Source organism: Camellia sinensis, chromosome 1 (assembly GCF_055761805.1).
Source record: "Camellia sinensis isolate YWXY chromosome 1, ASM5576180v1, whole genome shotgun sequence".
Taxonomy (NCBI): Eukaryota; Viridiplantae; Streptophyta; class Magnoliopsida; order Ericales; family Theaceae; genus Camellia; species Camellia sinensis.
The window spans coordinates 16,174,680-16,199,749 of record NC_138961.1 but is presented as its reverse complement, the minus strand read 5'-3'; the positions used below and the strand labels follow the sequence as shown (position 1 = coordinate 16,199,749).

Sequence of the window (25,070 nt, the reverse complement as noted above, 5' to 3'; positions counted from 1 at the left end):
ATATTTTAACTGGTTTAGTATTTGTTGTGCAGTGAATCAAAGATTGCGTACAATGTTTTGGAAAGTTGTTGAAAAAATTGGTAGGGATCGGGGTGAATATATACCCTTTTTTTTTTAAAAATGTCTTTGCTAGACTATAATTCATTTTTTAAACTAAATCTTTAAAAAAAGTTCATTTTAATTATAGTGCCACACATAAAGCACATCCGAGAAAAGAAATTGGTACACTGTCAAGCACAGAAGCTTGTCGAATGCATTTGCATGGAAGTTGTAAAAAAAAAATTCCCAGAAGTTGTTAGGATATTTGCACGAGCGTTACAAGAAGCAACATCGGCTGGGATTCATGAAATTGTTGAAAATATTATAGATTCATGCCCTACTATGATTCAGTTTCCTACTACAAAGACGCAAAGCATATTCCAATATGCAATTGTATGTCGTCGTGAAAATGTGTTCAACCTCGTATATCAACTTGTGGAGTCTAGTTATATATTTCTGTCACGACAAGACGTGTCAGGGAACAATGCTCTGCATTTGGCTGCATTGTTGGGACCTCGGCAGCAACTCAGTATCAGAGTAAGTGCAGCTGGTGCAGCTCTACAAATGCAGCGCGAATTGCAATGGTTTAAGGTAAAATTTTCCATTCCCCAAAGGAAATAAATAAAATGATCAAGCAATTTCTTTATATTTCATTCTTCTCTTAATTACTTGACTTACCACACAAGTTACATATGCCCATATTACTATCCATGTTTTTAACTATGAACTTTGTCAATTCAGATGTCTTAGGACAATCCCTACCATACTCAAACTAGAGGTTGTTGATCTTAAAGCTGTGTTGAATCATGGATTTCGATAGAGATTTAGAAATAGAAAGGAAAATCAAAATTTTTTTTTCTTCTTCTTATATGTTTCATTCACATTATTTTCACGTTTTCTCTTTCCCTTTTTAAATCCTTATCTAAATCTATGATCCAAAAACATCTAAGTCTGAAATAGATGAAAGTTGCTTTCTGATTCCAAAATCCCCAAGTTTTGATGCAAAAACTTTCTCGACTGATATGTCTCATGACAACCCTTTCCCACTACTCAGATTAAAGGTCATTGAGTTTTTATGAAAATTGCCTTTATCATTCGAAAGCTATTTTTTGTTAATTTGTACAGGAAGTGGAAAAATTGGTACAGCCTAGAGACAAAGAAGTGAGGAACACTAATGGAATGACACCTGCAGAAGTATTTACTGATACACACCAGGAGTTGGTAAAGGAAGGAGAGAGGTGGATGAAAGACACTGCCACTTCATGCACAATTGTAGCTGCCCTCATTGTCACCGTGGTTTTTGCGGCTGCCATTACAGTGCCAGGTGGAAACAACAATGACGGACATCCATATTTTTCCAAACATAAAGCCTTTTTAATCTTCGGCATATTTGATGCATTGGCTCTTTTCTCATCCATTACTTCTGTGTTGATGTTCTTGTCCATCCTTACTGCTCGCTACGCAGAAGAGGATTTTCTCTATGCTCTCCCCAAAAGATTAATCATTGGTCTTGTTATGTTATTTGTCTCTATATTATCCATGATGATTGCCTTTGGAGCCACACTCTATCTAATGTTTGGAGATAATAAGGTCTGGATTCTTGCTCCTGTCGTTGGATTCTCCTGCATACCTGTGACCTTGTTTGCAGTCTTGCAATTTCCTCTCCTTGTAGTGATGATAAAATCCATTTCGGGTTCGGGCATCTTTGGCAAGCGAAGTGATCGTATGCTCATGTAGGTAAAAATTTTAAAAACATCAAATGTTGAGAGTGTGAAAACATATCTTCTCCAAACTCCTCTAGTATTCAATGGTATTTCAAATTACAATTGCTATTTGATTATTCAATTGCTTTGTAACTAATGAGTTATTACTGTTTGATTATTTTGTCATTGTTGTCAAATTTCAATAACAAAATATGTGAGTGGTAGTCATGTATGTGAGTTATTGCTGTTGGTATTGGTTTGGCTATTTTCTCTCTATTTCTTTTATGATGGGATTCACAAATGGTATTTATATTTAATTTTTTATTAAAGGAAATTTATTAAAAAAAATTCTTTGAAGTATTTGTATCTTAATTAGTTTATAAGATATTCTTATATATATTCTAATAAGTCTTATTATTTTGGACATTTGATCTACCAAACTCTAATTCTCATATTTAAGGTTATGGACAATTTTACCCTTACAAATATTTGTTAAACCCTTAGTAACTTGGTGACGTGAACATCCACATTAAATAAATTTGACAATATGAATGTTCGCATTATAAAATATTCACATTGTCAATGTGAATATTAATGCACATTTCACCTTATTATTATTAGGGATATTTTGATAACTATATTATCCATAGGACTTAATAGAACATAGAAAAAATAATTTAAATTAAGTGGAACATAAGTAGGTGAAAAAAGATTTATACATAAATGTCCCCCCCCCCCCAAAAAAAAATAGAACAAATAATTATTTGAGTTAATTACATTTTTCACTCTGGTAGACTTAAAGTGTAGGGATCAAATTGTTCAACTTGAAAATATAAAAACTGAAATGAAATTTAGGTCAAACTATTGAGGATGTGTACTATAACATTACCCCTTTTTGACTTTATTGTTTTCTTGTTAAATAGAACAAATAATTATTTGAGTTAATTATCCTTTTCAGTCCTGTAGACTTACTCCATGTTTGTTTGGGTGGACATGAGCTTGGGATTGGACTAATAGTCCAATAAAATTATTAATCCGATGTTTGGTTAAACAATTGAAGTATGGACTAATTATTTTAAACTTGACTATTAGTTAAGATAGGATACATAATCCAACGGATTCGTAGTCCTAGGACTATTAGTCATGAGAATGCTAATCCAGTCCACCCAAACAAACATAGCCTTAAAGTATATGAATCAAATTATTTAGATTTAAACTACAAAAAACTAAAATAAAATTTAGATCAAACTATTGAGGGTATCTACCATAACATTACCCGTTTTTAACTTTATTATTTTCTTGTTATTGTCTCTACACATCACATGTTAGACGAAATGCTGCAATTGTGGAATGCTCAAGGTGATTCACCAGGTTCTGTGGATCATTTCCTGTTATGGTGGGCAGGGGGGAGTATGAAGAAGATGGAGAGAAAGATATGGAGTGCTATCCCATTGGTTGTGTTGTGGTCAGTTTGGAAACATAGAAATGAGTGTGTTTTCAGAGCATCTAATCCAAACCAAACTGAGTTGTGTGACTTGATTAAGATTATGATAGCTTTGTGGTTGAAACCACTCTTTAAGGATTTTCATTTACAGTCGATGACTTCATTCTCAACTTGAGGCAGATCAGGATGTGTTCGGGAGGAGTTGTGATGCAATGAGTTGGGGGTGATTTGCTAATGGGGGTGGCCCAGGGATTAGGCTAGTTTATTAGCTCTGCTGTTTGTTTTTTGTTTTGTTTTTCTTGGCTGTAGTGTTGGTTAGTCACCAACTTTGGGGTTGTGCTAGCATAGAATCGGGGTAGGCTTCACAGCGTCAACTTAGTTGGAATGACGTAAGTCTATTGTAATGCTCTTTGCATTCCTCCACTTTGTTGACGTAATTCAAATGGTTGTACATTTATTCATTAATAAAGATCCTTTTTGACCGATAAAAAAAAAAAAAAAACATTTTAGACGAAAGCAAAGTGGTTTTTGAATTAAGGATTTGAGACGATTTGTTGAGGAAAATAAAAATTCTATTTTATTCACTTTTTATTTTTATTTTTTCCCTATAAATCTCAAATCTTAAATCCAAACACAATTTGAAAAGAAAAAAGAAAAATGTGAGTGAAATGTAAATGAAAAATAGTTACATTTCACTTATATTCTTTTCTTTTCTTTTCTAAATCCTTATTCAAATCTAGGGCAGGACAAACATCCATTCAACCCGCTAAAACCGAATGACCCGAACCAATCCGCTACAGAATGTACGATTTCAATGGTTTGAGCGGATGAATGTGGATGCATTTTCCCAATCCGCCTAAGTTTGAACGGGTGGCAAACCACCCGATTTGCCAACACTCCTAAAAAAATGATGTTATAGCCACCCGACCCAACCCAATCCGGTGAAGCCACCCGACCCAACCCAATCCAAACACAACCAATAGACATCACATGACAAATATGCTAATGGCATCTAATAAAACCTTAACAATTCAATTGGGTACATATACATTTTTTGCCACAGAAATGTTATCTACTGAGTCCAAAATGTTTTGAAGTAGTTAGGATTTGGGTGGATTTGGCTGTAGGAGGTTTATCAACATTGATCACTGCTAAAAAGACGTTGCATTGCATGTGAAGGACGGTTCACATGCTCTTTTCTTATTAATTACCAGGTCTCATATTTTTTTTTAAATTTCATTCATATGTAACTATGAGATGTTTGTTGTTTTAGAAACAACCCAAAACTACTTGTTTTAAACGTTTATTTTTGGATTAATTACACTAAGACCCTTTAATTATTAAAAATTATTATTTTATCTTCTTTATCGATGAACTCATGACTCCTCTATTGTGCCTAGGACTCAAGGACTCAGAAAGAAACACCAAACACACACAGAAAAGAGACACACAAAGATTTACGTGGTTCGATAAATCACCTACGTCCACGGGCAACGAAACTCTCAGTAATTGAACAAAGAGATACAAGTTCTTCTCTATACTCAACCTCACCTTACTCACTGATCTCACTCTGTTTTTAGCTCATATTTGCTCATCTCTCACCCTCTTTATTAATGGAGGCCATTTTTTCCTCTTCCTTACGGTACTCCTTTTGACAAACTTGCACATGGCAAGTCTTCAACCACTTCAGACTTTGAGCATCCTTCTTTCGGTGCCTACACCCTGACTTGGAGTATCCGAGCCAACTACCCCAACATCCTCAACTATGAAAATCATATAAACACACCCTTTTGGGAGGTGGCTTAGAGAGGATTTACAGGGGTGAAAGTAATACATTTTTACAGTTGAGTGGGTCAAAATATATATGGTTTATATATGAGAAAAGTAAAGTAATATTAGTTAATAGTTGAGGAGTCTTAGTGTAAATAATATTTTTTGAAAAAAATAATTTATTGTTTATGTTCATAAAAATTATGGATAAAAACTTGTCTGATATTTATTTTTGTTTTTATAAAACTCTAAATCTCAACGTGTTTTACAATTAAAGAAAGAATAATTTAAATATTAGGGACCAAATTAAAACACTTATCTTCTCTATGCTTGTCTTGCCCGGTACACCTGCGACTTTGTTCGTGTTCCTGCGATTTCCTCTCCTTGTAGACGTGTTCAAATCCACCTACTGTACCATTTTTGTTAAGCAAGATGTTGATATGCTCCACTAGGTCACTTCAAAACAAGTTCAGAGACTCCATATATATATATATATATAATCTTCAGCTCAGCAACTGTTTATATATTCAGTGGTTCCTACTCTCATTTCTTCTCTAGAATTCTCTCGATAAGAACTTGTAATATTATTTGTGTTATTAATAATAATAAAAGAAATAAGCTAATATCATTATAGAATTATTTAGAACTTTTTATAAAATAATGTAACAATGGATATATAGTACTGTAATTTTAATTCAGAAACAAAAAAATAATCCAATTTTTTGGATGGATAGTTCACAATCAAATGTAGCATTATTTTGGGTGTTGGGAAGAGCTAAATATGTAAGAAATTATTAAAGGTGACAAGCTCATCTTAATTGTAAAAGTAAATATGTAAATAAATAAATAAAATTAAATAATTAAATAATAAATTTGACAATTTAAAAATTAATAAATATGATAAATTACTCAGATATATAAAGGAGCTTTATTTGAAATTTCTCCCAAGTCTCTAATCATGTATGTTTGGATTCAGAATTAGATGAGATATTTGGGAAGAGAAGAAAATGTAAAGGGAAGGGAAATCAAGAACTGGCATGTATTAATTTGATTCACAAAATTTCAAAATTGTGTCAATTTTAATTTTTAATTTTTATATATTATCAATTAGCATATTACCCGTATTATATACGGAATAAAATAATATATTATTTAATAAAAATATGATAATTATATTTAATTTTTTTATATTTTGTAAAATAAAAGTTAAATGAAAGCTAGTCAATCGGGGATGTTCTTAATTGTTTAAAATTAAGAAAATTAAAAAATTAGTATGAGGTATTGATCATAAGGTTTCTCACTAAAAATCTTCTTTTGTTCATATAAAAGCGAGCATAAGATTCACTTTATGTAAGTGAAATAATTCATTTTTTCTTTCTGTTCTCGATGTGGGATTATAAAATAAAAGTTAAATGGAAGCTAGTCAATGGGGATTTTCTTAAGTGTTTAAAAGTTAACAATTGTTTGGGTGGAAAATTTATTTCAAAACAAGCAATTTTAGCCGTTCAATTTTAATTAGGTCAATCTTTAATTTATTTCGAATAAAACAAATTTAACCAATATATTTTGATAAAACGGCTAAAATCGCAATTAAACTAGCGAATCAGTCAAACCGAAAATAGTTCACCCTATCGGCTAGGTCAAAGAACCAACCAACTTTTACAAAAATTAATTAATTAAAAAAAATTATATTTTATTTTAATTTTAAAATAAAAACTGTCTTGAACTGAAACATACATAACACTACAATATTAAATGGGAGCATAAGGTTTATATAGTGAAATAACTCATTTTTTCATCCCTTTCCTGATGTATGATTGTAAAATAAAAGTTAACAATTGTTTGGACAAGAAATTCATTTCTAATCAAGCAATCTCAATCGTTCAGTTTTTAATAAGCTCAATCTTAGCTTATTTCAAATCTAACAAATCTAAGGAATATATTTTGATAAAATAGCTAAAACCGTGGTTAAACTAGTGAATCAGTCAAATCGAAAATGATTCAGCTTAATCGCTTGGGTCAAAAGACTAACCAATTTACAACAAAATTAATTAATTAAAACTTTTAAATTTTATTTTAAATTTAAGGGTCCTGCTTAAGTGTGCAACCCCCTTAAGGTTGCACACCATATGCAACCCAATTGTTAGCCGTTAGATTACAATAATTGATCAAGACCATTGAATTATTTAATCGTGAAAAAGTTGAAACCGGGGCAACCGGTTAATGCTTGTATTTGCATGATTGCATCCCACTCACTCTCTGTATTTCGTCTCTATCTCTCTCTGTTCTCCTCTCTGTGTAAGGTTGAGTCAGTGTAACTGTTGATTTCCATTGACAGGGAGAAGCCCCTGTTGGGTTCGTTCCATTGACGAAGCTCTGTAGGGAACAGTATAACGGGCAATTTCCAACAACAACGTAACTACAAGGCTGTGTTGGTTCCATTGCTGAAGTGAAGCCCTTCTCTTGAACTAGATATGAGGTATGGAGCTGTCTCCCTCTCTCTGTCTCCCTCTCTGTCTCTCTGGCCCGTTCACTTCAGCTATTTTCCCTCAACTAAACCCCCATCCTAACTTCAACCGCTCTATGCTTCGCTCCAACGGAAACCCCTCCATTGGCAGCTAACCATTCTCTTTCTCTTTCTCAAGCGAGTGTTTGTGTTTGCACAAACAGCTAAACCGTGTGAAAATGTTATGTTTGTGTTTGTGTTAACATTTTTCGGTCATCAAGTAATTGTTTGTAGTAATGTGATGTGCAGTATGGCCCTAACGGAAGTTAAAAGGGAAGGTGATGATTATGACATTCCAAATGAAGCAGATGACATTCGTTTGATGAATGAAAGTCGGGCAGAACCTGATCATGGTTGCGAAGCTGGTCCGAGCAATGAAGAAGCAACCAACATGAACGTTGAAGATGGCGGAGCCGATGTGAAAAAAGAAATGGTTGACGATGCTCATCGCAATGACATGGTTGGTGATGTTGAACGTGCTATTCTGGAACAGAAATTTGATTCGGTCGAAGATGGAGAAGATTTCTACAATGCGTATGCTAAAGCTAAGGGATTTAGTATACGAAAATCCAGATTTAACACAAATAAAGAGGGAAAGGTCGTTAGTAGGCTGTGGTTGTGTTCAAGGGAAGGTCAGAGATTACCAAAATACTTGGACCGTGTTGCTGAGAAGAGTAGAGCTCCCAAGGCACTAACAAGAGTAGGTTGCAAAGCCCAATTTCGCATACGGTACGATGCGGATGCTAGTGAAGGGGGAAAGTATGTTGTGACTCACTTCGTCGCAGACCACAACCATGAATTGGCAGAACAACACTGTGTGATGTATCTGAGGTCACATCGCAGTTTAAACAGCGCTGACAAAGCTCAAGCAATGGCTATGCGCAATGTCGGTGTGAAGACTAGCCAAATCATGGACTATATGGTAAATCAGTCCGGGTCTTATGAGAATGTTGGTTTCATCCGTACGGATCTGCACAACCACATTCAAGCCGAACGTAGAGCAGAAGTTGAGGATGGTGATGCGCAGGGTGCGTTGGTTTACCTATGCGCAAAACTTGATGTTGATGCACGTTTTTTTTACAAGTATGATGTGTATAACGATAACAAGTTACAAAATCTGTTCTGGGCAGATTCGAAATCGCGGGCCGACTACGCAAAGTTTGGTGATGTGTTGATATTTGACTCAACTTACAGAACCAATGCATACAAGAAACCTTTTGTCATGTTGGCTGGTGTGACTAGCCACTTTAGGACCACGATATTTGCATGTGTTTTGCTAGCTAATGAGACAATTGAGACATACACATGGGTTTTGGAAACATTTATGGAGGCGATGGGCAATAAAGCACCTGTGTCCGTACTGACAGATGGGGATAAGGCGATGCGAGAGGCAATCAGAAGAGTATTTCCAGACGCAAGACATCGATTATGTAATTGACATCTTGGGAAAAATGCTGTTTCAAATGTTCACATAAGTGGCTTTGCACATGTCACACCCCAAATCCGGGCATGACCGGCCGTGGCCCATAGGGACTTAGCCCAAGGCACACGTAAGCCTAACACGAATCCAATCACATTGAACAACTAAACAATAGTCCAATAATAAATAACCAAAACTCAATCAAGACATGTCACAATTATAAACGGAAAAATCAACCGTAATCAAAAACCATCCAAACTTACGGGATATAAACAACCCACATATCAAAAATAATCCTAAATAAACTTCGATAAGAATAAATATAAATACGCACAAACTTGACATAACACTCTAAACTAAAGGAATGCCCTAGAGGTCCATGCAATTAAGTCCCCGTTACGCCATGAGTCCACTCTAAGTCCTTCTAACACTTGGAAATGGTAAACAACTAAGTCAGCTGATAGCTCAGTGAGTAGCAACATGGATAGTAAATACAGTTTTGAAAACAGGATTCAATTCCAAAATAAGATATATATCACAGAAACTAGATTGGCATACAGTTTGGCAAATACAATCTGTTTCAAAAAAAAGGTTCCACAGTTCAACACTTAAAATACTCATGTCTCGCAAGAACATGATAAACGACATTTTCCACTTAAAACAGATTATAACATGAACACCAATAATTTTCTGGGTACCAAGAAAAACAAATAATCTGCCACACAGTTCTCAAGGCTATAAGCCCCGTTGGATCCAATACCGAACTAAGAGTCATCCTCAGGGTGGCACCTAGGCCTTTTCTCAAAGACGATCCGATTGAAGGTCACCTAGTTGTTTTTAAAAGTCTTTTCCTTACAATCGTTGAGCACTAGAGTCATCACGGCTCAACCCGGATCTGTTCCCTAGTGGCACTACAGGAAAAAGAGGCTTAGGCGGCGTTTTTTTAACGACGCATTTTTAAACGTCACTTTTTTTTAACATTTAACGACGTTTTTTAAAACGTCGCATATTTGTTCAACAAAACGACATCGTTTAATAATAGGAGGCGTTTGAAACGCCTCCGAATGTGTTGTGCCTCACGCGCTTGCGCTTGGCCTCCTCTTTTCAAAGCCTAATTTTGAATCTCAGACTAAGACCCAACTTTTCGAGCTCTCTCTCTCTCCAAATCTCAGAACGATTTCGAAGCTCCACCACTGTCTCTCTTTCTCTCTCTAAATCTCTCTCTAACTCTCTCTAAACCCTTATCAGAGCCATTCAGAGATTCATCTCAGTGATTTCATCACAAAGATTCAGAGCGATTTCATCTCAGTGATTTCATCGCAGAGTTCAGAGATTCAGATCGGTCTCCACCATCTGCACCATCGTCTACATCATCATCTACACCATCGTCTCCTAAGGTGAGCTCCACCGTCTCTCTTTCTCTCTCTCTGAAGCTCTTCCTTCCCGTCTCTCTCTCCGTTTCAGTGATTGATGAGTTGTATATGCTCTAGTTAGCCCCAATCCAAGATTGATCCATATGAGGTTAGGGCCCGTGCTAAACAGGTTGTGCAAGATCAGCGCCGTCTGAAGGTTGGTCTTCCAATCTCAGTTTTATCGATTCTTCTCTCTCTCGATCTCTCAATCTCTCTCGATCTCTGTCTCTCTCGCACAATCTCGTTATATGCGTACACATTATCTGTATTTTTTTTTGGATAATTTTTTTTTCTCTTAAAAATCTCTCTATACAAGTATATATATGAATTTATATATGTATTGATTGAATAATCATCCTTTTTTTTGCCCTGGCTCAGACGAAGGGTCATCTCCTTTTCATCAAACACAAGATGAAAAATCTGACAAAATAAATTGCTCACTTTGAACAACATATTGATTGGATTTCCAAGTTGATGTAGATTGTTATTGTGACTTGTATATATATATAGTTGGTGGAATGTTGAAATTTGAGAACTTCGTTATTGTTTATGAACTACAAATAACTCATTTTGGATCAGTTGGAGTTGTAGGAGAAAAAGGGGCAGATGAATGTGTGGGTTTAACTGTTTCTGATTTAATGAAGTAACTGTTGAACATGATCTTGCGTTTGTCTCATTTTTTCTCCTCCAAATTATTTATTTCTAGTCCTCTCACTGCCACTAATACTATCTCATATTTGAGTTCATGGCCAGTAACCCCGTATATTCATTGTGCATGCCACATCTGTATCTGTTACTAACTGGACTATAATCTTCTGTAGGTCACTATGTTGTAATATGTGGCTATGATGCTATGACAGATGAGTTTGAGATTAGAGATCCAGCGAGCTCTGGGTACATCACTTGTTTTCCCTCTCCTTTAAACATCACTATCCACAAACATTCGAAAAAACAAAAAACAGAGCTGCCTCTTTTTTTTAGTTCTTTTTTTTCTTTTTTTCTTTGGTCATAAGAAGATAATTAACACCTAAGCATGTTGATTAAGTAAAAGAGTTGTGGAATCCTTTAGTGAATGCTTCTTGATGTGTGTTAGTTAATTTGAGAAAATACAGTGAAAAGGTTGGAAACTAGTCTTTTTCTTCCCCAGGATGTGTGTCTACACGTGCATGCACATTTAAATTTGAAATGTTTTGGGTCCATTTGAAGAAATCTAGTAAGTGTGAAGCTTTGTGCGAAATCTCATTAAAAGAAGCATCTTAACCAGAAGTTCACTATGTTTTGAAACTTTACCATGCCATAATGCACTGAGTTTTACAATTTGTGCAAATCTTTGCTTGAGCAATTGGTTTTGTTTATTGTAGTTTCCACTTTGGATGATTGTGCAGGAAACATGAGAAGGTCACATCAAAGCGCCTAGAAGAAGCTCGCAGATATCTTTGGAGAAGGGAGAGAATCAGAACACCCATTCGGTACAGCTCTCTTCGCTCGTCACTTTTGATAGATGACATTCTTGTATTTTGTTTACTCGTTCATCCATTCATTCTTGTATTTTTTTGCATCTAGTATGTTGGGGCACCATACTCTTGTGATATCAGCTATATGAACCATTTCTTGGGGCCTGAGGTTTGTTCCTATTTTCTTTTCAATTTTTGCTTCTTTTGAACATCACAATGTATGTTAGTGGAATGATGACTCCAACACATCTCCGAATCTGATAAACATATTTTGGTTTGATTTGAAAGTCATGCTGAAAGTACTATATGGTTTTATTCTTGTTTTATTTTTAGAAATGGTTCTTTTTTTTTAAAAAAAAAGAAAAAGACAAACTGCAAATTCTGAGCATGACAAGTCAACTATTGGTTTTGGCAGCATTAATACCTAATCAGGTGGGAATGTCATGCCTGGCAATATGTGGAGACTTGATGAAGAAATTGTCTTGCAGAGTACTTCAGCTGATACTTCAACCCAGCAGCAGCAATCTGCAGGTTGATTTCCCACCTTCGGTATGCTCTCAGATAAGGTACAAGTATCAATATTGTGCAAAGCATTAAGTGTTCCTTCATTGCTTAAAATCAATGAGAGCAATACTTATGAAATTGGTAAGTGAAATACCATAGCAGTCACATAATGCTTCACAGAAATAGCTGGCATGGGCAAATCTTTTTGTCCTTGTTGGTGACCCATTTTTTGGTCGCAGGTGTTGTCTTTTCTTGTGAACTATTCAAGTATGACTGATGCATTGTAATCTTGTTGAGTCCATTTCAGTGACAGAATTATGTGAATATGCTGCAAATGTTGATATTCCCATTGCAAGAGAGTCAATTCGAGCTGTTGGGAAAATAGCTCTGCAGCAGTATGATGTGAATGCTATTGTAGACAGACTGCTTCAGTTTCTGGAGATGGAAAAGGACTATGTGACAGCTGAAACTCTGGTAAAATTTTTCTGTGCTTGCTGAACACTTGCAATGTTCAATTTGATAATATCCCCAATGCCAACATTGTGAAATTGTAAATGCGTGCAACTTAAACTTTCTTAGTATTGTTGTCCAGATTATTACAACTTTAGAGTTCTTTATGTAGGTGCTTGTAAAAGATCTTCTCAGGAAATATCTTCAATGGAGCCACGATTGTATTGCAGTTGTTGGGAATATCAGCAGCAAAAATGTTCAAGAACCAAAAGCTAAGGCAGCTCTTATTTGGATGTTGGGAGAGTATTGTCAAGACATGCAGGATGCTCCTTATGTCTTGGAAAGTCTAATTGACAGCTGGGATGATGAGCATTCTGCTGAGGTATCACAAGGGTGAATTTTATCTATGTTACTTAACGTGTTACACCTTCATTTGGGCTTTTCTCATAAGAGTCAGTATTGATTGGATTTTTTTTTATTTTTTACTTTTTACTTTTTAACTAATATGCTTGGCTGATTGAGTTGAGGAATCTTTTAGTTTGCCAAATGCAAAAGGTTGATTTGATGTCTTTGAAATCTAGACACAGATTCTCCTTATAACAGTCCTATGAACTGTTTTTGGGTTTTGCTTTTGGAGCCACCTAAAGGCAAGCAGATTTTTAAACAAGTTGGGACTTTGATTAAAAGTTGTGGAAGACCTGATTTTTTTTGGAAATAAATATCCAACACACACAAACTCACAAATTAGAACTTTTCATACCAAACAGCGAGGGATTTTATGGGTTTTGGATCTTAGTTGCATGAAGCAGAGGCGGGGGCACTTAGAAGAGTCTAATGTTGGGAGCATCTAGGAGAACATTTATGTATTTTATATATAAATATATTGTAAGATATATTTTTGTTCCTTGGTTGTAAGTTTTATGTTAAATTTCTACTTTGCGCCATAATGGCAAAGCCATGTGGCAATGCAAAAGTAGATGGTCAATAAATACTCTCTTCATGCTTCCTACATAAGATGCACCACTGTGGAAGTCAAAGATAATTACTTATGAATCATGTCATTGGTATTAAGCTTTCTATGAATCATGTCTCTGAACAGGCCAGGCTGTAGTTTCGAGTGGGATCACGGGGCCAAGGGAGGGCTGCTTGAATGCTTAACCCTCCCTATTGCCATCCCTATGACATGAGTTCCACCTGCCTTAGGTATTGTTTGGACAACGGACACTGTTATGGAGAGACACATCATGCCTTTTGTCCAATAACTTCACATTGAAGCTATAAAATATTTTATATTTTCACTCTTAATGTTTGTCACATGAATGCACAAACTCAAAACAAATTTATGTATTTTTTTTTTAAAATTAATACAGTACAGTTTTAAACATGTGGCCATGTCCTTGTTCCTGTCTGTAGAAGGTAGAGAATTGTTGTGCCTGGCATCCCATGTCTATTTCCACAATACTTCATTCCTCGTCACATGCAACACCTTTGCATCTTCTCTGATCATAAATTATTACCAAATCTCAACTTAAAGTGCTATATTTTGTCATTTGCTTAAAATCTGTTTGGCCATTCCTGCATAATCTAGGTGCTGTATGCTGAAAAGAGTTGTTTTGGCCTACTGATTGTTATTTTGTTTTAAAAGTGCTTTCATTACTTCTAATTCGAACTTTATTGTTAATCCGACATAATCTCGTATTCACTACCACAAACTCATAGTGTAGGTTAGGTTTTCTTCTCCATCTAGTTTATGTTATACATCTGTGCTAAGAGCTGTTCAGATCTGAGGTCATCCTGTCATTTTGCAGCCTCATAACTAATCCCATTATTGGATGATTTCCAAAATTTGCCTAGTTTATTATTTCAAATAATTTTTTGTTGGAGCACATAATGTTATTGTAGACCTTTTCACTTGTCTCCATGTGAAAAGGTGATGATGGAGGATGAATATCACTGGATACTGGCTTGGTCTCAAATCAATTCTTTTATTCTCCGAGAAATCTCTGATGCTTGAAAATACTAGTGACTTAAATTCGAACAAAGAATTTCCAGCTAGATGTCCTTACAGCTAATTCTTTTCTACCATGTTCAACTAGGTCTTGTGTATTGTATGGATTACTTGGAGAAAAATGTTGACTGGTTGGAGTCCAAACTAAAGCCTCTTCTCAAAGGTTAGTATTCAAGGCCTACATTGGCATTGACTTGTAACTCTTTGTTTTTTGGAAGTGATTATCAACCATCCTGGATTCTAGGTTCTTGTCATGCTTTCATATTTATCAGGTCCAGAATAAATATTGAATCGTTTTATTATCATTTGCATCTTACTAACTTACTATACATTAGACATGACAGTTAATGCAATAAGAGAACTGTGAGAATGTCGTTCCTGTTACTAGTTTTAAAACACAAATCATTTTTGAAAAAATTGACTTTAAAGCTACATGTTAAACAAATTATTTTTTAAAAAATCAATTTTTTTTTTTTTTAAAAAAATAAACTTTACATACAGAAAATGAGACAAGCAACATAGATACTAGCAGCCATTGTAGCACATATCCACTGGCTGAGTACCATTATACCAAGTATATTTTTTCCTCCAACATGAAACACTTACAAAGAAGAGATATTAAAGCTTGAAGATGGTATCTAACCAGTGAGACAGAAATTTCTGATAGATAGTATCTTCAAACTAACAAGATTACCCATACCACTGGAATTTCAATATACAAATCCCATGAATCCTTTACTAGTATTCTTGCATTGTAATTAATGAAATTCAAGTGGTAGGAACATGTCAATATCAAATAAAAGCTTCTTTTGAAATGGTCTTGTTTAACATGCCCAGTTACTCTAACCTAATACCTTGGCCCCATTTTTTTTGGAATTCAAATGGGCTTCATTTTATGCAGCTGACGGTTGCGCATTTAGTAGATGCACACCTGTGCAGTAATCCAGGAAAGTATGTGAGTGCATTGATTCTCTCTCTATCAACAATGTTACATCTGGAACTTTCCCACATCAATGTTTTGTCTAAAATTGATCTCATCGAGAGCTATGGAAAACTAGGTACAAATGAGCTTCTATTAAATCATATCTGAAATAGATACGACTCAATTCGCTATCCTTTTCTGTTTAATATACAACGGTTGAAGTGAGGTCACTTGATCAGTGGAATGCAGAACATTAACTATGACATATTTATGAATAATACGCAATGATTTTCCCTTTTATTTTATCAATTTTTTACTAGTTATAAGGTAGTGTTTTTTTGTTTGTTTGTTTGTTTTTTTTTTCCAGTTTTGTTTTGGCAAGTTTGCAGTTTTGTTTTGTTTTTGTTTTTGTTTTTTTGATTTAACATTTGATTCAATATATCTGTTATTCATTATAGTGTGTTTTGTTTTTTCAACGCGGTTGAACTTCGGAATAGTTCTTCAGTTTTTTTTTATTCTTGTTTCAGTTACTTCAATGTGCACTTTCTTTCTCAGTCATTATTGTGTTTCATTGGTGCACTCTAAAACAGTACATACCAATTTTGTCACTGAAATGTTCACTTTTGGGACCATGAAACAGTACATATCTATTGTATAACATGACTTTTTGTGATGATATGTAACTTTATGTGTGAATGATTGGTTGATTGACATAATTAAGGGAAATCATTGAGTTAGTTTTTATCTATTTTTTGAGGTTAATTAGGGACACCAGAGTTCATGGCTTCAGAAGTATATGCTGAGGAATACAATGAATTGGTTGATGGCTTATTTCTAGTTAATGACTAGATATAAGTTATTTTTCTGCCTTTTTTTGCTGTTTCAAAGCCTTAGAAATGACTGATTTGTTTAAATTGTTTTTCCAAGTACAAAACATTTTTCAACAGATGGTGAGTTGTAATGTAGATCTTATGTTTTATAGTTGTAACACTTCTACTATTATTGATTTATGCACTTTACCTGATTTGGCTTTCATGTTCTGATGCAGGTATCTAGACCAGTGAAGACTACAGATTCTATGCTATATCAGTTGAGTTCAGTGAATTTAGTAACAAGGACAAGACATTAAATTAAATCATAACTCATGGAGTTTGTCTTGATGTTTTTCTTATTATTTTTTGGAAAATGTTAAAACATGATTTGTGGATATGTTATTTTTTAGTTAATGGTGATTGGATATTAAATTGAATGGGAAAGTGAATTACTAATATATTTGCTAATTGACAGCTTTTCATATAATCGGCTTATCTTTTGACAAATGTTCATTTGAATGAAAATAGGAGTTATTGTTTCATCTTAGTGCTACTTTGCAATTTTATTACAAGTATTTTTTTAGTTTAACCACATAAAATTAGCATAATTTCAAAAAAAAAAAACAATTAAAAAAATAAGAATGTAATGGCATTATTCAAAACCCCACTATATAGGTTTTTTAAAATTAAAAAAGCTATGACGACGTTTTTAAAACGTCGCTAAAAGTTGTCAGATTTGCAGTATGGATCACATTTAGCGGCGTTTTTGAAAAACGCCTCCTATAAAAATTTTGCGACGTTTCTAAAGCGTCACTAAAAATTGTCATGACGTCACTTTTGCCATATATACCACATTTAGCGGCGTTTTGAAAAACGCCGTCTATAACAAATTAACGACGTTTTTAAAACGCCACAATGCTATAGCGACGGCCGCGTCCTCGACGTTTGGTGCTAAGCGTCACGAAAAGAATTAGTGGCGTTTTTGACACTTATCGCGGCGTTTTTAAAACGCCGCTAAAAGCTTAATTTCCAGCAGTGTGGCCAGAGTCACCACACACAGTGGAATAATTTCCCTGGACTAAATACACACATGGTCCCAATAATCAATACACATCAGTTTTCGCAAAACATGGTGGTTCATCATTATAAACATGAGACCAAAACAAATAGTTTACAGTATGCCAAGTTCACACATGTTTCAGAAATAATTTGATTCAATTGATAATATAATAATTTATCAAAACAGTTTAGTCTTGAAACAACAATTTAATTTTCCAACAGTTCAGGGTAGGGGAACATTTATAAAAATACGTAGCATGAAACTACTCACCTGAAAAATGAAATAATATAATCCTCGTATAGAGTGTAAAAGTCCAACTAGTGCCCTGAACCAAGTATAAAAACTACACGTCACAACTAATTTAAAAATACTAAAAAAAAAAAAGTAACTAAGTAACCTCAAACTAAAGCGCACTAACACGGCTCAACCCAACTCAACGTTACTCTTAAATATTACCTAAGTTCATGTTCTTCAAGGTTTAAAATCACCCAAGACATGAGTTCCGGTTGAAACTTAATTAAATGTGACTTTGAGATAAAACAGAGTTTTAAACAAATTTTCCCAATCTAGTCGCCAACTTTGAAAATTACAAAACCCACTCCACGCTATTCGAAAAATTCCAAAAACCTCCAGATATCAACTAATATATCCTAAGTTTCAAACCCAATTGGTTTCACTTGATTTTCTTATCAAAATAATTATCTACAATTTATTATATCCAAACAGGTTGTTTTCTGCAGCACTTTAAAGAAATTGACGGTTCTCTTAATATACACGAGCAATCAATGCAAGGCCAAAAACGTACGAAATTAGACTCGTAACCGGTTCTAATGACACTAATTTGATAATTTTTGGATTTATACCCAAAGAGAACAACACTCCCGAATTTACTGTTTCGGACTGGTTTTCTGGACAGATTTGGATACCTCAATTTATATGAATTTTGACTCCCAAAAATTATGAAAAAAATTCAGATATGCAATTCAATATGTAATTGATCTACTGTAAAAATTTCAGATTAAAATTCATCCGTTTGATATGGTTTCTTGATTTTTAAAGTTTGCGATTATGTGCAGAATTTTTGGACTAAGATTCACACCGATTGTTTATACATGAATTTAACTCCTTAGATTTCTTAGCAGTATACATATATACAAAATACATAAATCTACAACCTCTCCATCAATGAACTAAATAATAATAGAGTAAGGATAAAGAACAAAAACAAAGAAAAGAAGAAAGATGAAGACCTACCACACCCAAAAATTACTCCTTGTTTGCAATCCCTTTTTTTTTTTTTTTTTCTTCTTTTCTCTCAACTTCTTTCTCCCCGCGGCTGCTGTGGCTGCTGCTATAGAATGTATTAGGAACCTAGGGTTTTTTCTTTTCTTTTCTTTGTTATACATAACATAAATGACTCTAGACAAAAATGTCCTTTGTTTTATTTTATTTTATTTTGTCTCTCCATTAATTTAAATAAAATACAACTACTATTTGATCAAAATATGCTTACTAATTTGACACTTAATTTTATTTTATTTATTTATTAAAATAATAAATCTTGCCTTTAAATTGAAGACTTTCACCATAAATTTATTTTAGGTTTTAAAATTAATTAAAAGACCCTCCAAATATTTAATTTGCACTTTAAGATTCACCATCAAAATATTTGAGATTGTAATATTATTATTGTTATTATTTAATTATTTACTTAATTTTTATATTTGGGACAAAAATGTCCTTTGTTTTATTTTATCTCTCCATTAATTTAAATAAAATACAACTACTATTAGATCAAAATATGCTTACTAATTTGACACTTAATTTTATTTTATTTATTTATTTATTTATTAAAATAATAAATCTTGCCTTTAAATTGAAGACTTTCACCATAAATTTATTTTAGGTTTTTAAATTAATTAAAAGACCCTCCAAATATTTAATTTGCACTTTAAGATTCACCATCAAAATATTTGAGATTGTAATATTATTATTGTTATTATTTAATTATTTACTTAATTTTTATATTTAGGTTCTCACATTCTCCCCCACTAAAAAAAAAAAGTTTCGTCCTCGAAACTAACCTGAATAAATCATGAGAATAGATGTGGGTACTTCTCGCGCATCTCGTCCTCACATTCCCAAGTCGCCTCTTCAACTAGATGATTACGCCACAGTACCTTAACCAATTTAATGACCTTTGTACGCAACCTTTTCTCTTTTGAATTCAAAATCTGAACAGGCATCTCCTCATACGAAAAATCCTCTCTAATCTGAAGTGGCTCATAATCTATCACATGCGACGAACTATGCACATATTTCCTCAGCATAGACACGCAAAACACATTATGCACTCCTGCCAACCTAGGGGGTAGAGCAACACGGTACGCAACTTCACCAACCTTCTCCAATACCTCAAATGGACCAATGTATCTAGGACTCAACTTTCCTTTCTTTCCAAACCTGATCACTCCTTTCCATGGTGATACTTTCAAGAATACCATATCCCCCACATGAAACTCTAAGTCTTTTCTACGACGATCAGCATAACTTTTTTGTCTATTCTGAGCTGTCAATAATCTCTCTCTGATGGTGATAATTTTCTGTGTAGCATCCTCCACCAAATCAGGTCCCAACATTTGCCTTTCACCAACCTCATACCAACACAAAGGAGACCTACACTTCCTTCCATACAAAGCCTCATAAGGGGCTACTCCCAAACTAGAATGATAACTATTATTATATGCAAACTCCATAAGCGGCAAATAATCATCCCAATTACCTCTCCACTCCAAAGCACAAGCCCTCAACATATCCTCAAGGGTTTGAATAGTCCTCTCCGATTGCCCATCTGTCTGAGGGTGATAAGCTGAACTAAAATTTAACCGAGTACCCATAGCTGATTGTAACGCACCCCAAAACTTAGACACAAAATGAGGGTCCCGATCTGACACTATTGACACTGGTGCACCATGCAATCTAACAATCTCCTTCACATACAACTGTGCAAATCGAACTAGAGAATAGGTCATCCGTACTGCAATAAAATGTGCTGACTTGGTTAATCTATCAACAACTACCCAAACTGCATCGTGATTACTACTAGTACGAGGTAATCCACACACGAAGTCCATGGTAACATGATCCCACTTCCACTCCGGTATAGGTAAGGGTTGTAGTTTCCCCACAGGTTTCTGATGTTCTACTTTAACCTGTTGACACACCAAACACTGAGCCACAAATTCTGCAATATCTCCCTTCATACCATTCTACTAAAAATGTTCATGAAAATCCCAATACATCTTAGTGCTTCCAGGATGAATGCTGTAACTAGAACTATGTGCCTCCGTCATAATCTCCTTCCTCAAATCACCACTAGCAGGAACACAAATTCGGCTACGGAATCTAAGCAACCCATCATCACTAACCACAAAGTCTACGTGTTTACCCTCTGCCATCTCTCCTTTAATACGCTCACACTGGGGGTCAATCTCCTGTGCTAAACGAATCCGTACTCTCAAGGTCGGCTGAACTGTCAATTGACTACAATAAGCCCTATTACCAGGTGTAACAACCTCAAGCCTCAAACGTCTCATGTCTTCCACCAAACAACTCTCAATAGACAAAGCAGCTATATCTCCAACTGCGACCTTCCTACTCAAGGCATCTGCAACCACATTTGCCTTCCCCGGATGATATAAAATATTCACATCATAATCTTTTAGTAACTCAAGCCATCTTCTTTGCCTCAAATTTAGTTCCTTCTGTGTGAAAATATACTTCAAACTCTTATGATCAGTGTAAATCTCACATGACTCTCCATACAAATAATGCCGCCAGATCTTAAGAGCAAAAATCACTGCTGCTAACTCTAAGTTGTGCGTAGGATAGTTTCTCTCATGTACTTTCAACTGTCGTGACGCATAAGCAATCACCTTCCCATGCTGCATGAGCACACATCCTAAACCCTGCCGTGAAGCATCACTATAAATCATAAAACCACCTCCATCTGTAGGTAAGGCAAGGATTAGAGCTGATGTCAATCTCTGTTTAAACTCTTGGAAACTACGCTCACAATCATCATTCCACTCAAACTTTACCCCTTTCCTGGTGAGATTGGTAAGTGGCAAAGCAATACGGGAAAATCCTTCCACAAACCGTCTGTAATACCAGCAAGCCCTAGAAAGCTACGTACCTCCGTCACAGAAGTAGGTCGTGGCCAATCAACAATTGCTGACACCTTCGTACTATCCACAGATACCCCATCTTTACTCACTACATGACCTAAAAAGGATACACTGCTCAACCAGAATTCACACTTCTTAAATTTTGCATACAATCTCTTCTCCCTAAGGATCTGCAATACTACCCTCAAATGCTGCTCATGCTCCTCCTTACTCCTGGAATAAATTAGGATGTCATCAATAAACACTACCACAAATTTATCCAGTTGAGGTTTAAATACTCTGTTCATTAAATCCATGAATGCGGCCGGTGCATTTGTGAGACCAAAAGGCATTACCAAGAACTCATAATGCCCATAACGGGTTCTAAAAGCAGTCTTAGGAACATCCTCATCCCTTACCTTCAACTGGTGATAGCCTGACCTCAAGTCAATTTTAGAGAATACTTGAGCTCCCTGCAACTGATCAAATAGATCATCAATGCATGACAAAGGATACCTATTCATCACTGTGACTTTATTCAGCTCTCTATAATCAATACACAATCTCATAGACCCATCCTTCTTCTTCACAAACAACACAGGCGCTCCCCAAGGTGAAACACTAGGCCTAATAAAACCTTTGTCTAGCAACTCCTGTAACTGAGTTTGTAACTCCCTCAACTCCAACGGTGCCATTCTATAGGGTGCTTTAGAGATAGGTGTTGTATTAAGGACCAAGTCAATGGAAAATTCAACCTCACGGTCTGGAGGAAGACCAGGTAGATCCTCCGGAAAAACATCAACAAATTCCCTTACTACAAGCAGCTCCTCTAACCTCTGCTCTGGTTGTTCAGTACTCATCACACAAGCTAAATAACCATGACACCCTTTTCTCAACATTCGGTTAGCCTGAAGGGAAGAAATAAAACAAATAGAAGACCCTTTCACATCTCCCTGAAAGAAAAACTCATGTTGCCCCGGCATAGCAAAAACTACCCTCTTTCTAAAACAATCAATAGAGGCATGATGCTTCGTTAACCAATCTATCCCCAAAATCACATCAAAATCCTTCATCTCTAAAGAAATCAAATCCACTGGAAAAATTCTACCATCTAACTTTATCTCACAAGATCTACAAACATCCCCTAACACTACTGTTTCTCCTAATGGAGTAGACACAGCAATACATGCATCCAAAGGCTCACAAGGAATAGACAAGCAATGTAGAAACTTAGGTGCAGCAAAAGAATGTGTAGATCCTGAATCAATTAAAACTCTGGCAGGTACAAATGATATAAGGAGTGTACCTTGCACCACAGATGGAGCAACCTCAGCCTCCTCTCTAGTGAGAGCATAAACACGTCCTTGGGTAGCTGCTGACTTCTTTTCCTGAGTCCCATTCCCGGATGTCTGACCTTGGGTAGTCCTACTTTTGTCATTATTCTGCTTCTGGTTAAACCCACCGCTATAAAAAGTTCGTCTCTGCCCTTGCCCCTGCCCCTGAAATGACTGTGCTATTGACTGACCTCCCAGTCCCTTAGACCTACATTGTGCAGAGAGATGCCCAGGCTTGCCACACTTAAAACATATTCGAGCTGTGCCATCACAATTATACCCAACAGAATGTGACCTACCACATCTATCACAATTCCTCCGATTCTGTTGTCTCATGCCATTGCTAACCTGACCTTGGGTGTAAGGCTTCTTGCTAGGATTTCTACCACCACCACGTTGCTCTACTTGTCTCTCTTCTCTAAGTCTCTTGTTTTGTGGTTCCTTAGCCTTTTGTTCCTCAGCTCTCTTTTTCTCTTCTACTCCCCTTTCAGCTAGTAATGCCTTGCTTACCAATGCAGAATATGTCTTCATCTCCAAAATAGCTACTTTTGCATAGATCTCTGACCGCAAGCCATTCTCAAACAACATCACTCTATCTTCCTCTATGGCCACCTGATGTGGGGCATACCTCCACAACTCCGCAAACTTGGCTTCATACTGAGCCACTGACATGTCATTTTGCTTCAAATTGAGAAAATCCACTTGCTTCTGCCTTCGCACCGCTTCAGGGAAGTATTTCTCATTAAACAATTCTAGAAACTTGCTCCACACTAGCTCTGTTTCTCTACCCTCATATTGACGCTTCACCATGCGCCACCAATGCTCTGCTTGACCCTTGAACCTAAAAGCTGCGAAGGCCACCTTCTGGTCTGCTGAACAACCTAGAACATCAAATATTTTCTCCATCTCTAGTACCCATGCCTCTGCGTCCGTAGGGTCCACTGTTCCGTGAAATTCTGGAGGTTTTGCCTTCATAAATCTCTCAAATAAGGAACCTCTATCCAAAGTTAAAGTTGGGTGAACTGTTGGTTGTGGGGCTACATGATTGTTCAGTAATCCCAACAATGACTGTAAAACCCGTGGGGCTGGTGCAGCAGGAACAACTCCTGGTGCTTCAGGGATGACTGGAGCAACAAGTGGTGCGGTAGGGGGTATAGGAACAGGGGGAACTCTACGATTAGCAGCTGGTTGATCAGTTCCAAGAGCATTGACACTTCTTCTCCTAGGTGCCATCTCTTAACCTTCAAAATGAAATTAAGAAAAGCTCAACACAAGCTTAAACAAAACTAACTTAACCAAACACTTCTAAGGACTATAGGGACTCGGACCTCGTCTAAATGATGAAATGCAAGATATGAAACTCGATAACTACAACTCTGATACCACAATTGTCACACCCCAAATCCGGGCATGACCGGCCGTGGCCCACAGGGACTTAGCCCAAGGCACACGTAAGCCTAACACGAATCCAATCACATTGAACAACTGAACAATAGTCCAATAATAAATAACCAAAACTCAATCCAGACATGTCACAATTATAAACGGCAAAATCAACCGTAATAAAAAACCATCCAAACTTATGGGATATAAACAACCCACATATCAAAAATAATCCTAAATGAACTTCGATAATAATAAATATAAATATGCACAAACTTGACATAACACTCTAAACTAAAGGAATGCCCTAGAGGTCCATGCAATTGAGTCCCCGCTACACCATGAGTCCACTCTAAGTCCTTCTAACACCTGGAAATGCTAAACAACTAAGTCAGCTGATAGCTCAGTGAGTAGCAACATGGATAGTAAATACAGTTTTGAAAACAGGATTCAATTCCAAAATAAGATATATATCACAGAAACTAGATTGGCATACAGTTTGGTAAATACAATTTGTTTCAAAAAGAAGGTTCCACAGTTCAACACTTAAAATACTCATGTCTCGCAAGAACATGATAAACGACATTTTTCACTTAAAACAGATTATAACATGAACACCAATAATTTTATGGGTACTAAGAAAAAAAAATAATCTACCACACAGTTCTCAAGGCTATAAGCCC

At 35.7% G+C, this 25,070-nt stretch overlaps 2 protein-coding genes, 1 long non-coding RNA gene and 1 pseudogene across 5 annotated transcripts; 3 read left to right on the top strand and 1 right to left on the bottom strand.

Moving 5' to 3' along the window:
• The first annotated feature begins 359 nt into the window (after nt 1–359).
• Nucleotides 360–1,800, top strand: LOC145789573 (ankyrin repeat-containing protein ITN1-like). The gene is made up of 2 exons (XM_082866395.1): nt 360–630; nt 1,165–1,800. Exons 1-2 carry the CDS (start codon nt 382–384, stop codon nt 1,774–1,776), a joined length of 861 nt encoding a protein of 286 aa, XP_082722521.1. The 5' UTR covers nt 360–381; the 3' UTR covers nt 1,777–1,800.
• Nucleotides 1,801–10,119: 8,319 nt separating this feature from the next.
• LOC145789572 (uncharacterized) lies at nt 10,120–11,780 on the top strand. The gene is made up of 4 exons (XR_014327623.1): nt 10,120–10,279; nt 10,373–10,451; nt 11,116–11,188; nt 11,680–11,780. It is a non-coding gene; the product is annotated as an uncharacterized LOC145789572 (long non-coding RNA).
• A 61-nt stretch (nt 11,781–11,841) lies between these two features.
• On the top strand, nt 11,842–16,931 carry LOC145791825 (beta-adaptin-like protein A). Of its 3 annotated transcripts, XR_014331189.1 has the most exons (7): nt 11,842–11,917; nt 12,164–12,393; nt 12,560–12,726; nt 12,875–13,084; nt 14,799–14,873; nt 15,612–15,768; nt 16,681–16,878. XR_014331189.1 is itself a non-coding variant. In XM_082872273.1 (6 exons), the coding sequence occupies exons 2-5, from the start codon at nt 12,192–12,194 to the stop codon at nt 14,856–14,858; spliced, it is 525 nt and encodes a 174-aa protein (XP_082728399.1). In that variant the 5' UTR covers nt 11,842–11,917; nt 12,164–12,191; the 3' UTR covers nt 14,859–14,873; nt 16,681–16,931. The 3 variants fall into 3 exon arrangements, 2 of the variants coding, with proteins under 2 accessions (XP_082728399.1, XP_082728395.1); XM_082872273.1 differs by lacking the exon at nt 15,612–15,768 and having other exon boundaries at nt 12,164–12,279; nt 16,681–16,931; XM_082872269.1 differs by lacking the exon at nt 15,612–15,768 and having other exon boundaries at nt 16,681–16,931.
• A 2,636-nt stretch (nt 16,932–19,567) lies between these two features.
• Nucleotides 19,568–24,237, bottom strand: LOC145820399 (uncharacterized; annotated as a pseudogene).
• Between the last annotated feature and the right edge of the window lie 833 nt (nt 24,238–25,070).

What these genes read in the sequence shown, in the direction of transcription:
- LOC145789573 (XM_082866395.1), top strand. Translation starts at nt 382, where the DNA reads ATGATTCAGTTTCCTACTACAAAGACGCAAAGCATATTCCAATATGCA. An exon ending in GCGAATTGCAATGGTTTAAG is followed by an intron (nt 631 to 1,164) that starts GTAAAATTTTCC and finishes TAATTTGTACAG; the next exon opens with GAAGTGGAAAAATTGGTACA.
- LOC145791825 (XM_082872269.1), top strand. Translation starts at nt 12,300, where the DNA reads ATGCTCTCAGATAAGGTACAAGTATCAATATTGTGCAAAGCATTAAGT. An exon ending in ATGTGACAGCTGAAACTCTG is followed by an intron (nt 12,727 to 12,874) that starts GTAAAATTTTTC and finishes TTCTTTATGTAG; the next exon opens with GTGCTTGTAAAAGATCTTCT. An exon ending in ATGATGAGCATTCTGCTGAG is followed by an intron (nt 13,085 to 14,798) that starts GTATCACAAGGG and finishes ATGTTCAACTAG; the next exon opens with GTCTTGTGTATTGTATGGAT.